General features: G+C 67.4%; 1 protein-coding gene across 5 annotated transcripts; it reads right to left on the bottom strand.

The window, feature by feature from the left end:
* Window positions 1-14: 14 nt before the first annotated feature.
* MAP7D1 (MAP7 domain containing 1) lies at window positions 15-15,122 on the bottom strand. 5 transcript variants are annotated; one of them, XM_064731495.1, is made up of 19 exons: window positions 14,525-14,829; window positions 8,868-9,059; window positions 8,142-8,738; window positions 7,973-8,041; window positions 7,115-7,278; window positions 6,691-6,805; window positions 4,696-4,806; window positions 3,210-3,332; window positions 2,944-3,086; window positions 2,708-2,841; window positions 2,233-2,612; window positions 1,982-2,156; window positions 1,757-1,916; window positions 1,405-1,509; window positions 1,231-1,284; window positions 1,072-1,129; window positions 873-990; window positions 604-794; window positions 15-530 (listed from the first exon to the last, which is right to left on the bottom strand). In XM_064731495.1, exons 1-19 carry the CDS (start codon window positions 14,580-14,582, stop codon window positions 520-522), a joined length of 2,958 nt encoding a protein of 985 aa, XP_064587565.1. In that variant the 5' UTR covers window positions 14,583-14,829; the 3' UTR covers window positions 15-519. The 5 variants fall into 5 exon arrangements, with proteins under 5 accessions (XP_064587565.1, XP_064587561.1, XP_064587562.1 ...); XM_064731491.1 differs by lacking the exon at window positions 14,525-14,829 and adding an exon at window positions 15,037-15,122 and having other exon boundaries at window positions 8,142-9,059; XM_064731492.1 differs by lacking the exon at window positions 14,525-14,829 and adding an exon at window positions 14,895-14,996 and having other exon boundaries at window positions 8,142-9,059.
* Window positions 15,123-15,401: the final 279 nt, after the last annotated feature.

The raw sequence follows: 15,401 nt of genomic DNA, 5'->3' as shown, positions 1-15,401 counted from the left end.
AGAGGCACACCGAGGGCATTGTCCACTTTTAATTGTTGTCAAAGGTTGTCTGGATGCATAACACTGTCACAAGGGCACAGAGCAGCGTGGTGCCGGCCGGGCCCGGGGACACTGGACACACGGACATGCGGGGGAACGTGGGCACCGGGAGCTGTGACAGCAGCCCCGAGCCCCCCAGAGCATCCCCACGCCCGGCCGGCTCTATTTACAGTATTCACAGACGTTGTACCCAGCGAGTTAAATAACTACATCATTACACCACACGTCTGGGGCGGCTCCAGCGGGCTGCGAGGGTGGGCTGTCAGTCTGATAAGGTGCATATTTAAAATAAAAAAAAAACCAACAAAACGAAATAAAAACGAGAACAAAGAGAGGAGCCAGGCATCCTCGCTGGGGCCCTGCAGCCCCCGGGCGCCCGGGAGGAGCAGCGAGGCTCGTGTTGTGACGACAGCTACAGATCTGCGTGGGCCACTGGGGTCAGGGCACAGGCACTGGCTCCTGGGGACATCAGCCAGGCCCTCACAGCACCTCTGTGGGTGGGGAGAGCGCTGTGAGCTTGGGGTGCTCACAGCAGCGTCCCCCCACACCCCTCCTGCTGCTCACCTGTCACCTGCGGTGGCTTCACCACGGCCTGCTTGAGGAAGGGCTCCTTGTCGCCGAAGGGAATGATGCTGCCGGGGCTGCCACCATGGTGGGAGAGATCCCGCAGCTCCTTGGAGCCCTCGGTGCCCGAGAAGCCATTCTCGTGCTTGCCGGGCTGCACGCCGTTCACCAGGGCTGCCGCCTCCTTGGAGCTGCGGGATGGGAGGGCTGGGCTCAGCCCCGGCCCTGCCACCCCCCAGCTTCCTCCCAGTGTACCCACGGTGTCTCACCTTGGCTGCAGCCCCTCGCCCACCAGGCCCTTCGTTCCCCCCGGCGTCCCTGCACTTGGGGTCTCCATCTCTGGGAGCTCCTCTGCCTTGGGGATTGGCCCCAGGTGCTTCTCACGGCCTGAGGACAAGGCAGAACCCGGCTCAGCCATGGCCCAGGCCAGAGCATGGCCAGGGGGAGCAGCCCGGGCTGTCCACACACCTGGGACATCTTCCTGTTGGGCTGCTTTCCCGTTCACCACCTTCTTGTCGTCCTTTTTCTGCAGGGACAGGAGAGCTGTGAGGGGCTGCAGGCAGGGGCAGGAGGGCTCTGTTGAGTGCCCAAGTCCCCAGTGCCCCAGGACAGGGGACAGGCTCCCACCTTGGTGTCTGCTGCGTCCGACTTGCGCGTCCTCTTCATGATCTCCTCCAGGCGCTGCGGTCACACAGGGACTCACACACGGCCCTGACCACCCAGACCTGCCCCAGGCAGGCAGGATCCCTTCCAGGGAAAAACCTGCCGTGCCCCATGCCTGGAGATGCCCCCCAGCCTCACCTTCTTCCTCTCCAGCCGCTCCTGCTCCTCACGCTGGAAGTGCTTCTCCCTCTCCAGGCGCTGCCGCTCAGCCTCTTCGCGTGCCCGCGCCTCGGCCTCTTCCTTCTGTGCCACAGCAGGGCAGGAAGGGATGAGATGTGATGGGGGAAAGAGATGGGGCAGGGACTGTGGGGATGTGCTGCCCGGACAGTTCAGCACAGCCCTGCCCCATGTTCCCTCCTGCCACCCTGAGCCTTGAGGGGCTGGTTCTCACCAGAGTGAATCACAGCAGAACATCCCCACCTTCCTCCTCCATCCCTGCCTTTGTCCCCCACTCCTGCAGCCCCTTTCCCTCACACTGTGTCACCCCCACCTGTCTCTGCAGCCGCTCCACCTCCTCTCGCTCAGCCCGGGCTCTCTCCTGGGCCTCTCGTTCCTCCTGCAGCCGCCGCTCCTCCTCCCGCTGCCGTGCCAGGGCCTCCCTCCGGCTCTGCTCCTCGGCCGCCCGCTGTGCCCGCTCCTCCTGCGCCCGCCTGCGGGGAGGGAGCCCTGAGCACGGCAGGAGCGCGGGGCTGGGGGCCAAGGGGACAACACCCACCTCTCCTGCTCCTCCTGCTCCCGGCGCTCCCGCTCCTCCCGCTCCCGCTGCTCCCGGGCCTGGCGGCGTTTCTCTGCCAACAGCCGGGCAGCCTCCTCCCGGTCCGTGGTGCCAGCGGGAGGTCTGGCTGGGGGGCTGGCTGGCACAGGGCCGGGTGCTGCAGGGACTGGGGGGCCTGGGGGAGACAGGCAGTGTCAGGGCTGCTCTGGCTTCTCCCAGCCCTGCAGCTTCCCTGGTGATGCTGTACCCACCTGCTGTCGCCTCTGAGGGCACCTTGGAGGGCTCAGGAAGGGCTGGGGGTGCCGGACCCCGCTCCTCCTCCTTCCTCTCCCGTGTCTTGGCCTGGCCCTCCTGCTCCCCCCGCTCCTCCCGAGCCCTGGCCCGCACCTTGGGGGAGGAATGGACGCTTCGAGGCAGGGGTGGCTTGTGGGGAGAGCTGAGGGCTGGGCTGGGGGACGCCGGGCGGGCCTTGGGGGTGGCAGGGGACGAGGGACGGTTCTTGGGAGTGGCAGGGGACGAGGGACGGTTCTTGGGGGTGGCAGGGGATGAAGGACGGTTCTTGGGGGTGGCAGGGGATGAAGGACGGTTCTTGGGTGCGGCAGGGGATGAGGTACGGTTCTTGGGGCCGGGGCTGCAAACAGAGCAAGAGGCAGTGTTAGTGGGGCTGGGGCAGCCCTCGGGTGGGGTCAGGGGCTGGGAAGCCTCAGGGAGGGTGGGGGTCCCGACCTGCTGTCAGCCGCAGGCAGGAGCCGGGGCTGTGCCGCCGGCAGTGACTGCCGCTTCCTGAGGCTGCGCTCGCGGGACAGGGCGCTGCGCTCCTTGGCATTCTCCCGATCCTTCTCCTTCTTCTCCTTCTTCTTCTGCTCCGGCCAAGGACAGACAGATGGCGTCAGTGCTGGGCTTGGGTGGAAGCCACGCCGTGCCCCACAGCTGCCCTGGCACCCCGGGGAGGTGGCACTCACGGGCGAGGGCTCGGTCCTGCGGCGCGGTGTCACGTCGGGGCTGGCGGCGGCCGCCTTCCGGCGCTCCCAGCAGCGGTGCGGCAGGCGGTGGTTGTGGCAGGGGCTGAGGGGGCTGGCGGAGGCTGAACGGGGGCACACAGGCACTGGGGGAGAGTGAGCAGAGTCAGGATGGAGCTGGCACCAATGCCAGCTGCCCACTGACTCCAGCCTCCCTCATTCTGGTTGCCTGTGCCAGGAGCTGCGTGTCCCTGACCCCTGGGGCTCACCCTGCTCCTTGCCATTGCCAGCCAGCGTCACGGCGCTCCGGCTGCGCGCCAGGAACGACAGGGTGGGCGTCATCAGCCGGTCCACGATGCTGCTCTCCCATGGGCTCAGCTGCAAGCTCCGGTCTGGGAAGGGAGAGGGGCCATTAGTGCACCACAAAGCTCCAGACTGCAGCTCAGCCGCCGCTGAGAGGGAGCAGTGGTGTGTCTGCAGCGATACCACGGTGCATGCACAGTTCCAGGAGTGCCCAGAGCTTGGCCGTGCTGGGGAGGGGTCCCCACGGCCCCACAGAGCTGAGCAGGATGAAGGGCCGTGCCTGTGGGTGGGTGTGGGTGTCTGTGGACGGCGCTGTGGCATGACGACAACAGTGCCCTTGTGTTCTGTGGACACCGCAGTCACCGTGTACCAGTGGTGCCGGGTCTCACCCTGGTGACAGCAGCTCCCCTGGTCTGCCCTCTCCTTGTGCCCAGCAATGGCACCCTTCTGTGCCCCTGCCCTGTGTGAGCAAGGCCCTGGCACGTGCCAGCTGCCCGGGGGACACCACAGTGTGCCCTCATCCCACGGGAGCTGTGCTAAATCACCAGGCCGGGATTACAGCACCCATGGAACGGCGATGGCTGGCCACACAGCTGGCTCAGCTGGGCACCAAGCTGAGCACACGTCACCAAACACCCTGTGGCGCATGGAAACCCCCCGTGGAGACAGGGCCCCTCTGCCCCTCTCCACTGGGCACCAGGCCAGGGGCAGCACCAGCTGCTGGGAGGGGAGAGCACAGAGCCACGGACGCTGCAGGGGGACAGGGTGGCAGCGGGTCTGGCACGGGCCCAGGGAGATGCTGCTCCCACCGGGGCAGTGCTGACAGCCCCCAGGTGCCTGTCCCTGGGCTGAGCCCCACACAGGGTGGTGGGAGCTGCCTGCGTCACCACAGCCACCGGCGTCAGCTGCTCTGGCTATTTATACCCGTCCGGGAAGGCGCCCATCGCCAGGCAACCCCGAAACACAACAGCACTGGACACATCCCTCTGTTGGACACATCCCTCTGGCATGGCTGCAGCCCTGGGCAGCGCTCCCAGGGCCAGGATGACCTTGCAGCACCATGGCCACAGAGCTCTGTGGCACCCAGGAGCCTGAGGGGGCACTGGCACTGTGCCCAGCCCCAGGAGGGCAGGTGACAGGCAGCCCCTCTGTGGCTGCACCAGCACCCACCAGAGCTGCCCTGGGGCAGGGAGCCAAGCTCCCATCTCATCCTGGCGCCCCATGGGGCTGCCATTCCTCCTCCTCCTCCTCCTCCTCCTCTTCCTTCTCCTCCCAGCCCACACAGCCTCAAGGAGCCACCGGGCGGTTCCAGCCTCCTCCCCCAAACAGCAAACGGCTTCTCCTCTCTCCGCGGGCACCTGGGCATGGGGGACCCTGGCATTGGGGGTCCCCAGCACTGGGCGGGGGCCTGGCTGTGCCCCCTGCGCTGGGGCAAACGCAAAGGGCTCTTACTTCTACTGGGAGAGTTCCAGAGGGTGGCGGAGGATTTGGAGAGCCGCTTGTTGATTATAGAGTCGACGTGTTTGGGGAGGTTTACAGCGGACACCGAGCACCGGCTCGCACCTGGAGGAGGGAAAAGACACAAGGGCATTAAGGTCCCGGGGCCGGGGCCAGGCCCCCCACATGCAGCATGCACGGACGTGCCAGGGCACTGGGGCACAAGTGGAACGACCAGGGGAGATGCTGGAGTCCAGGGACACAGCACAGAATGGGACAGGAGATGCTGGAATCCAGGGACATGGTACAGAGTGGGGCAGGAGATGCTGGAATCCAGGGACACAACACAGAATGTGAGAGGATATGCTGGAGTCTGGGGACACGGCACAGAGTGGGAGAGGAGATGCTGGAATCCAGTGACACGGCACAGAGTGGGGCAGGAGATGCTGGAATCCAGTGACACGGCACAGAGTGGGGCCAGAGGAGACACTGGTGTCTGGGGACACGACACACAGCACTGGCATTCAGTATGGCAGCATCTGAACCCTGCAGGGTCATGCTGGGATCATGCAGGAATCTCGTCCTCAGAGAGCCAGGGCGGCTCCCAGGCCCTGCAATAACAATTTTCCCAAACACAGTTCTGGGAATCAGGAGTGGGTGGCCGGGGACCTCGGCAGCACCAGGCGAGCATCCACCCTGGGGGAGCAGGCGAGGACAGCAGGTCCAGACAGACAGAGACAACATCACACCGGTGCTGGGTCACTATGGCACTGCCAGGACAGGGCTGGTGGCTGGCAGCACCCCCACAGGTAGCTGGGATCTCCCCATCCTGCCTGGCTGCTCTGGACAAAGAGCCAGGGAAGCTCAGGGTTGGTGGAGATGGGAGATTGGTGAGTGAAGCTGGCAGCAGCTCCAGCAGCACATCCCGACGGGAAGTGGCAGAGGAGGGTGTCCTCTTGCCAGACCCTGCCAGGTGCTGCACCAGAGACACCCTGAGCGTGCCACAATCCACAGTGGCACACATGGCACCGAGACAGGCACACCCAGAACGTGGAGCCTGTACACACAGCCCAGCCAGGTACAGCCGGGCACGCAACACCTGAACACACATGGCACTGGGCACACGGTGCCAGTGCACACAGCCTGGCAGTACACCTGATAGTACACACAGCCTGGCCAGGTACAGCCAGGAACCTGTACACAGCCTGGCCAGGTACAGCCAGGAACACAACACCTGTACACAACTTGGCCAGGTACAGCCAGGGCCACCACAGCTGTCCCAAGGCACGTGAAGGCCAGACAGTTCCTCTCAGCACTCTCGCCTATGTCACCATCCATGCCAGACAGTGCTGGCACCTGCCAGCACAGCACAGCAGTCAGGGGACAGTGGAGACCTCCACTTGTCCAACTGCTGAATCGTTCAGGATGTCCCCAGGAAGCCCCCACAGAGCAGGACGAGCTTCTGCAGCCACACATGCAGCCACAGTCACGTCAATATCAGACCTGGAGGGGCCAAGCACTGTCCCCACCCAGCTGGGGGACAAGGGGACACGCCACAGCACAGACCCAACCAGAGCCTGCAGAGGCCTCGTGCAGCCCCATAACCCCTGGGGCCAGGGGCTCTTCACAGCTGCTGGACACCTGGCAGCGTGGCCATGGCATGCTGAGGCAGCCAGGGCTGCCCCCAGGCAGGTCTCTGAGTGGAACAGGGACTGTGACACACAGCCTCCAGCTTACACCCAGCCCCACAGGAGCAGGGAACAGCCACGGGACCCCATCAGTCCCCAGCACAGCCCAGAGTGACGGCAGCATGCCCCACCAAGTGGGGCTGAGCTGGCTTTGAGGGCTGGCAGAGAGATGCCCAGCTGCCCCCATGGCAGTCAGAGCCACAGGGTCCCCAGGTACCTGTGCCCAGCCCACCAAGTGGGGCTGAGCTGGCTTTGAGGGCTGGCAGAAAGATGCCCAGCTGCCCCAGGGTGCCCAGGTGCCTGTGCCCAGCCCAGCACTCACCATCCTTGTGTGCGGGAGAGCCGTGGTGCAGGGCCCCAGCCCAGGACCACCGCTGCTGCCGGATCTCTGCCCACGTCTTCTTGACCGACCGCTGGATCGCTGCCTCGTAGCGCTCCTGCCCGAGGGAGAGGGACAGGCTGAGCCCAGCAGCTGAGGGAGCAGGGCTGGGGCCAGCCAGAGCCCCCAGCATGAGGCCATGGCAGAGATTGGGGTGCTTGGAGGGGGACAGGACAGTGATGCCTGCCCTGGCCACGGCACATGTGCCAACAGGCTGGGCACAGCACAGGAAGGAGTGGCAGCAGAGGATGGGTACAGTGGGCACCTCCCAAAGCAGCTCCTGAAGGGCTGCTGGAGCTATGAGAACTCCTCAGGGATTGCATCCCACGTGCCACCCCAGCCCCCTGATACCCATCCCCATCCCCACCTTATTCTTCTCCAGCTTCTGCCTCTGCCGCTCCTCCAGCACCGCCCGGCGCTTCTCCGCCCGCAGCCGCTGCTCCTCCAGCCGCTTGCGCCGCTCCTCCAGCTGCTTCTCCCGCAGCAGCCGCGCCTTCTCCTCCTTCTCCAGCCACAGCACCCGCTTGGCAGCTGCGGAGGACAGCAGCGGGGTGGCACCGGGGGCACAGCCCCGGGCAGCGCCGTGCTGGGACCGCGTGCCCATGCGGGTGGCGTGGGGCCACGGGCCGGCTGCGGCCGGGGCAGGCAGGGCAGGCAGCATCAGGGCCGGCCGGCGAGGGAGGGGTTTGGGCCAGGACAAAAGGAAGGCCGGGAGCCCGCCGGGAGCCCGCCGAGGCGCGCGGCGAACAATGGGGGAATGAGGGTGGAAAGAGCGCGGGGACAAGGAGGCCCCATGCTCGGCGCAGGGGCCCTGCTCGCCCGCTGCCCCGAGCCACTGCGGGGCTGCTGGGGCTGCCTGCACATGGCAGAGCCGGGGATCAGGGCTGGTGGCACCTGCAGGGAGCAACAGTGTGTGCTGGGGGGTCAGCAGCATGCGTGGGGGTCAGCAGAGTGCCTGGGGGTCAGTGGTGATCTGAGGGGTCAGCAGAGTGCCTGGGGGTCAGTGGTGTGTTGGGGGTCAGTGGTGTGCCCAGGGGTCAGTGGTGTGCCCAGGGGTCAGCGGTGTGCCAGGGAATCAGCGGTGTGCCTGGTGGGCAGAGCTGCCAGCACTGCAGTTCGCACCCAGGCTCAGCTCACCACAGCTAATGGGATTGCCCATGACCCAGCAAAGCTCCTTAGCCCCTGCCTCCCCCCCCACCACGCACTTTCCCTCCCAGCTCCATACCCAGGTACTTGGCCCGTTCCTCGCGCCGCTCCTTCGCCTGCTTGTGCCTTGCCTGGGCTTTCTGGGCATCTGCAGAGGGGAAACACCATCAGGATAGTGCCCAGCCCCACCAGGGACTGTGCCCACCGGGTGCAGCATCACTGGAGCACCACAACCTCCTGGCACCCACCTTGCTTGGGCCGGGGACTGGCAGCAGGAGATGCTGAGGGGCGGCTGCTCCGGGGGCTCACGTCCTTTGAGGGCCCAGCTGTGGCACCCAGGGAGCTCTTGGCATCAGGAGGGGCCCCCTCGGTGGCAGCTGGGGCTGGGGGCTGGCTCCCAAGGGGCAGGGTCTCCACAGAGCATGGGGCAGCAGCGTGGGCAGGGACAGGCTGGCCAGGGGGGTGGGACAGCGCCTCTTCCTTGGGGTGCTCCATCCCTGGCGGCTTGGGGGGTCCAGGGGGGGACTGGTCACCCCGGGGGGGAACACTCTGTGCTGAGGGGACCGTAGTGGCAGGGCTGGGGGACACGGGCTGTGCTGGCAGTGCCATGGCTGGAGCGCCCAGTCGGTCACGCTGCAGAGGGCTGCTGTCAGAGGGGGGCATCACAGCCGGGGGGCACACGGGCTGATGGGAGGGGGGCACGGCTGCAGGGACGGGCGAGGTGATCTTCTCAGAGGGAGTGATGGCTGCAGGGACGGGTGGGACAATTTTCTCAGAGGGGCTGATGGCTGCAGGGACAGGTGGGACAATCTTCTTCTCAGAGGGAGTGATGGTTACAGGGACGGGTGGGACAATCTTCTCAGAGGGGCTGATGGCTGCAGGGACAGGTGGGACAATCTTCTTCTCAGAGGGAGTGATGGTTACAGGGACGGGTGCGACAATCTTCTCAGAGGGAGTGATGGCTGCAGGGACAGGTGGGACAATTTTCTCAGAGGGGCTGATGGCTGCAGGGACGGGTGGGACGGTCTTTTCCGAGGGGATGACATCCGGAGGGCCAGGTCGGCCATGCTGGGGGAAGCTGCGCTCTCCCTGCAGGGCACCCCCAGGCGCAGGGGGTGGCACGGAGGGCAGGGGGACGCTGTCTCCCATCGGGGATGGTGGCTTCCCTGCAAGAGGGACAGAGCAGAGCACAAGGTCACTCAGATGGGGAAGCATGTGGAAGACCCATCCTCCCCTCAGGGGACACAGCCCTGTCCCCCCAAACACAGCCCTCAGGAGCAAGGCTGGGGAGGGCAGTGGGACCCCACCTCAGCCCTGCTGCTGTTGCCCCAATGCTGGGTGCCAGGCGCTGGGCACACAATGCACAGAGGGACAGCCGGGCTCTGCCAGGCACTGCCACCACAAAGCTGCCCTTCATCCCCTGGCAGCTGCCACTCGTGGGGGGACACGGGGCCAGAGACCCCCAGGGACCCACAGAGTCCCCTGCCACTGTCCCCAGGGGACGAGGACGTCGAGGCCTCCGCGGCGCGGCCGGAGGCAGGATGGGCGCGGGCCTGGCCTGACGTCACCGTGACAGCCCTGACAGCCCGTGGCCCCCACGGACCCGCAGCCATGAACTCATGGCCCAGGAATGCACACCAGGCTGCCAGACAGAGCCCCCTCCCCGCGTGGGGCCGGCAGCCTGGGGGATGTCCCCGTTCTGGGTGACCCTTGGGCACCCTGAGCACAGCCCAACGCGGTGCCAGCGCCTGGCAGTGCCATGGCACGTGCCCTCTGTAGAAGTGGTGTCGGGAGTGTCCACAGTGACAACGGTGGTGGTGACTCCCCCAGCCCCCATTATCAGCCCTCTGCAAACAAACCCTTCAGTACTTGCCAGGATCCCAACTCCAACCCCCATGCAGTGGCAGCACTGTCACTCCTGGCCAGGATGATGCCAGACCCACCCCAGGACACACAGTTCCAGCCCCATGGACACCACTGCAGCGAGCCCCTGGCTCCAGGGGGGGACGGCAGAACCCCAGTGACCAGCAGCCACCACCAGCTGATGTCACACACGGCTCAGCCATGTTTGCAGAGCTCTCCACAGCCCTCAGCGAGGGGCAAAGTGTGGGCTCTGCAAACACAGCCGGCGCCGCTCCTCGCCCATCCCACGCTGCAGTGCTCCAAGCCAGGGTCAGCCCAGGCTGCCCAAACAGGCACTGGGCACTACCAGCCTCCTGCACTGACAGCATGAGCACACCCTGGCTCCCCTGGTCCCCGGAGAGGGGCTGGGGGTGCTGCTGCAGCCCCCAGGGCAGGGCAGTGCCCCACCCTGGACTCCGTGGGGACACAGGCAGCCCCAGCCCCCCCGCAGACCTTCCGGGTATTTAGTGCTGCAGGAAGCCAGCCCATCCCCTGGCCCCGATCCTGCACATCCCATGTCCCCAGCGCTGTGCCCTGCGAGGCAGCCATCGGTCTGGTGAGGGGCTGGGACTGGGGGCTGCCCTGCTCTGTCCCCCCAGGGCTGCCTCAGATGGGCAGCCACAGGCAGCAGGGCCTGGCAGCCCCCAGGTGCCAGATCCCGGGATGGCACCTGCAGTGTCACTGCGTGTGTACCAGCTGGGAGGGGTGACCACTATGGTGGCACAGCCAAGTGCTGCCCACAGAGTGTGAAAGCATCAAGGCCAGGCTGATCCCCTGAGCAGATGGAAATACCTCAGAGAGCCCTGGGCGTGTGGGAAGCACTGGCAGGGGACAGTGGGTGCCTCCTGCCACTCCACACAGCCAGGCACAGAGCCCTGGGCAGCCCTGCCCCATGGCCAGAGAGACAACAGCACCTGTGGCCAGGGCAGGGCTGTGGGCACGGCCAAGCCCCCCAAGGTGGGGCAGGGCCAGCCCTGCCACCATCTGTCCCTGTCGCTGCTCCAGCACGGCAGCTGCCCTGAAACCCAACGCTGCCTGCGCCCAGGCGGCGCGGGCGTCCCCTCTCCCCCGGCCGGGGCATTCCACACGGATTAGCTCCCGTCCCCCCAGACACGCAGGCACGGCTGCCCTGCAGCACCCAGCCCCACGGTGCTGCCCTCAATGCCGCATCACCCAGCCCGTCCTGCCCTCCCATGGGTGCCTTTGGCACTGGTGCCACCAGCGGCACCTCCAGCGCGGCAGCGCCCGGTGCAGCGCGGCTCCTTGGCCAGCACATGGCCGGGGATGCTCAGCCAGGCGCAGGCAGATCCCGGTGCCGTGAAGCGAGAGCACATCGAGGCCCGCGGGCGCTGCTCGGACCGGCGGCCCTCGTTAACTGTCCCTGCAGGGCACTGCCCAAAAGGACGGGGGGGCAGCGCCCGGTGTCACCTCAGCTCCCCTCAGCTCCGGATCCTTGTGTTCCTGCTCTGCAGCACAGCCAGGGCAGCCACAGGCAGCTCCATGTGCAGTGCCCAGCAGGGCAGGGGGCATCAGCAGGGCTGATGGTGCACTGGAGGTCATTGCTGAGCAGTGAAAGCCACACAGAGGTGCCAGTGTCACAGTGCCCAGCCAGCCTGGCCATTGTACATCCCTGCTGTGCCAAGGACAAGACCCTGAGGCCAGCCCAAAGAGCCACTGCTGGCCCTGCAGGGCTGCTCCCCACAGCCCTGGGGACATCCATGTGTGCAATGCACCCTCAGGCCCTCCCTGGTGCAGCTGTTCCCAGCTGCCTCCCCTGCCTTGACAGCAGCCCCATGGGGATGGGTTCCTGAGTCTCTCCTTGTCAGCAGGTCCTGGTGCAGAGCAGGAAGGCAGCCGTGGCCACAGAGCAGGGATGGCTCTGTGCTGGTGTCCACTCTGCCTGAGGCCACCAGAGCACTGTGGCATGCACCAGGATGCTCCAAGCCCTGGGGGTGCTCCAAGGCCCAGTGCTACCCCTGATCCCACCTCCAGCTCAACACTCAGACATGCCTTGGGGCTGAGCCCTGCCCTGTCCCACCCAGCTCCTGGGATATCCTGTGCTGCAGCAACCCCCACACCTGGATGACAGGGACAGTGAGCAAGTGCTCCTGACACATCCCTGGAACGTCCACAGCACATTCCCAACACGTCCCCACTATTCAGCACTGACACGCAGCCTCAGTGCTGGCTCACATGCCTGGGCAGGGAGATATGGGCAATGCCAGCAGCCCACGCCTCAGGGGTGCCCAGTGCCACCCTGGCAGCCGCCATCAGCAATGACACCCTGTCCTCAGCGGGGACAGCCACCTGCAGCCTGTCCCCAGGCACACGGGCACTGTCGCCCATGGCTGGCTCCTCTCCCCGCCACCTTGGAGCCAGTGAAACACAGCTGGCAGCTGCCAGGCTTCAGCCACAGTGCCCCACCAGTGCCCACAGCCCTGCTCTGGGGGACAGGCTGGGGCAGGGCAGGAGGGGACAGGCAGCAGGGCCCCAGGTGCCAGGCAGGAGAAAGAGGCATATCCAGCCTCCCTTCCCAGGGTTTCTGTGCTGCCAAGGCTCTGGGATAGGGGTATGGGGGCAGCCATGGGGGAACTGCACCAGCCCCTGGGCCAGGACAGGGGTCACTGAGCTCCCAGAGCCAGCAGTGACGTGCCGAGCTGGAGAGCAGCAAGGGGAACTTGGGATCTCGTGGCGAGAGCAAGGCCAGAGCCAGGGGGTTTCCAGGGTTTAAAACAAACACGAAGGAAAGAGCTGGAGCTGCAGCTGCCCCAGCACCCCCAGAGCAAACCGTGGCTGTGGTCACAGTGCAAGCCCAAGCAGCCCAAGGGCAGGGGCAGGAACACCTGCCCACCATCCATCTGGCACACCAGCAGTGGCGACAGGAGGTGCCCTCGTCCTTGGGGCGACCCGTGCGGCGCCACCAGTGCCCAGGGCAGCCAGCCCAGGCACACTCCCGAAAACCTGTCTGCTAGCATCATGCTGGGAAACAGAAACCTGGCTGGAAGGCAGGGCATGGGGCTCCGAGCCTGCCAGCATCCAGCCCCTTGGGGAGCAGGTCAGCACCCCCAAAGAACAGGTCCTGTGCCTCACAACACGGATGTGGCACCTACCAGGGCTGGGGCCGTGCAGGATCCAGCTCTGTTCCCAGCAGGCTGCCTGTGGGACTGCCCGACCCTGCTCAGAGCCCTCCAAGGAGCGAGAGCTGTGCTAACTATTTTGGACATGGCACCACGGGACTGTCACATCACCGCTCTGCACGTCGCATCACGTTGCTCTGACGGTTTCGCAGCAGTGGCTCCCGCGCTGGGAGAACTCCCGAGCTGCTGCTCCCAAACACGGCACTGGCGGGCAACCAGCTCGCCCTCCCTCTCCTCCGTGCCAAGGGAGAAGGGCTGGAGAAGCTGGGGGAAACCTGGATAAGGACAAAGCTCTGCCTGCTCCCTGCCTTGGTGCTCGTCCCTATGTGCACTGCATCCCTCTGCCCACCTGGGCAGCTCCGCAGGTCACACCCTGCCCTGGCTGCCCTTCAGGAGTTTCTGGCCTCCGGTGCCACTGGCTGCCCCGCACATGGTGGGTCCTGGTCCCTTGAGTGAAATCCCGTCCCTGCTGGTGGCTCCGACATCAGGACAGCAGGACAGGAAGCAGCCCGGGCTGCCCAGTCATGCAGGTCACCCACACGGGACAGGGCAGGGATGGTCCCTGAAGGAGGACATGGTGCAAAACCGCCCGTGCTGCTTCAGCTCCATTCTGTGCTCACGGGAGAGCAGCCAGTGACCCACAGGGTGGCCGGGAGCAGCCAGCCCTGGTCCCCGGGCCGCCACAGCATCGAGCGGGCAGGCCAGGGCGGGCGGGAAGGCGGCGGGGACAGACAGCGGGACTCAGACAACATGTCTGGCGCAGGACGCGTCCTTCGGGCAGCGATGGCAGGACCCGCGGCCGGCTGGTGCGGGAGCCGCCGGTTTCCAGCATCGCCGGGAGCCGCAGCCATCCCTCCCTCCCTGTCCGCGGGCCCGGGCGATGGAGCGCTGGGGCCGAGGGGGAGGGGAGCCGCCTCTCCTCTTCCTCCCGCGGTGGGAAGCGGCTCCGCGGAGCTCTGCTTAGTCACAGCGAGCGCTGCGCTGGAGCCCCGAGAGGCAGCGCCAACCCCGGCCCCGAGCGCGGCCCCGCCGCCGCCGCCGCCCTGCCCGGTTCATCCCGGGGCAGCGGGACCGGCCCTGCCGGGACGAGCCGCGAGCCCACGCGGCGGGGAGAGGGGCAGCGGGTGCCTCCCACCGCGGGCATCGCCCACCGGCCGGCGGGGACGAGCCGGGGCGGCGCCGGCGCCGCCACCCCCGGCGCTTCCCAAGGGCAGCCCCGCTGCACCCCCCCGGCGGCGGGGCCGGGGCCGCTCCGGCCCTCCCCAAGATGGAAGGGCCGTGCCCGGGCTTTGTCCCTCCAGAGAAGCCGCCCCGGCCCCGGCAGTGCGTTCCCCCCCCCCGCCCCCCCCCAGCTTCCCGGGCCGCCGCCCCGCTCCGCTCCGCTCCGCCGCATTCCGCGCCCCCGGCCGCCGCATCTCCGCCGGCACGGCGGGCCGCATCCCGCACCCCCGGCAGACCCCGCAGCCCCGGGCCGCATCCCGCAGCTCCGGGCCGCATCCCGCAGCCCCAGTCCCTGCGGCCCCGCGGTGCGGGAGGGGGCCCGGGCACCCCCCGGAGCCGGTACCGGCGCCGCCGCCGCCGCGGATCCTTACCGAGGGGCTGGGGCTGGGGCCGGGGCTGCGGCTCCCGCCCGGCGCAGCTCCGCTCCATGGCGCGGCAGGCGCAGGGGCTGGCCCAGCCCCGCTCCCCCCGGCCCGCGGGGGAGGACGCTCGGCGCTCCCCGCCCCGGCCCCGCGGCCCCGGCCGGGGGGAGCGGCCGGGGGATGCTCCGCCTCGCCCCGGCTCCAGACGCGGCCCCGCAGCCCCGGGCCGGCGCCGCTCCTCCCGCAGCCGCTGCTGGGACCCCGCGCCCGTCACCCCCGCCTCGGGCCTGTCCCCGCAGCGCTCAGCATCCCCCAGCTCTGCTCGGCCACTCGTCCACCTCCAGCCCCTGCTCTCCCAGATTTTGGGGCTCGCACACACATTTTACGATGCTCCGGTCACGCGCGAAGCAAACACGCCCCGCCCCGAGCAGCAGGGCGATGCACAGCCAGCACCACCCGGAGCGGCTGCCCCAGCCTCAGGCACCCCAAAAAGACACCGATTTCCCGTTTCCGAGCCCCACCTCAGCTGTTGGAGAGGCCTCGGAGCTGCTGCTCCCCCGCTCCCCGGCACACGTGAGCCTTAGTCACCGCCAGCAGCCGCCTCCGCTGGCGGGGCTTCCCCCCGCCCGCATCCCACATCCCACATCCCACATCCCACCCTGCCCCGGTAACCGGCACACAACAGGGGCCTCTCCCGCTCCCCGGGCAGCAGCAGCGGCCCCCGCTCAGCGCTGGAACCCCTTTGGGGCCTGCTTGCACGGGAATGCAGCGGCACGGCCGGGGTAGGGACGAGTGGGCAGCACCAGCAGTGGAAGGAGCACTGCTCCAGGCGCTGCAGGGGCACCGGGAGGCAGGGACATGTCCTTGTCTGCCTCGTGGCCAGCCT

The sequence above is a fragment of the Zonotrichia leucophrys genome, chromosome 23 (assembly GCF_028769735.1).
Source record: "Zonotrichia leucophrys gambelii isolate GWCS_2022_RI chromosome 23, RI_Zleu_2.0, whole genome shotgun sequence".
In the NCBI taxonomy this organism is placed as follows: domain Eukaryota; kingdom Metazoa; phylum Chordata; class Aves; order Passeriformes; family Passerellidae; genus Zonotrichia; species Zonotrichia leucophrys.
The sequence above is the reverse complement of the archived record's forward strand: the minus strand, read 5'-3'. Positions and strand labels throughout refer to the sequence as shown.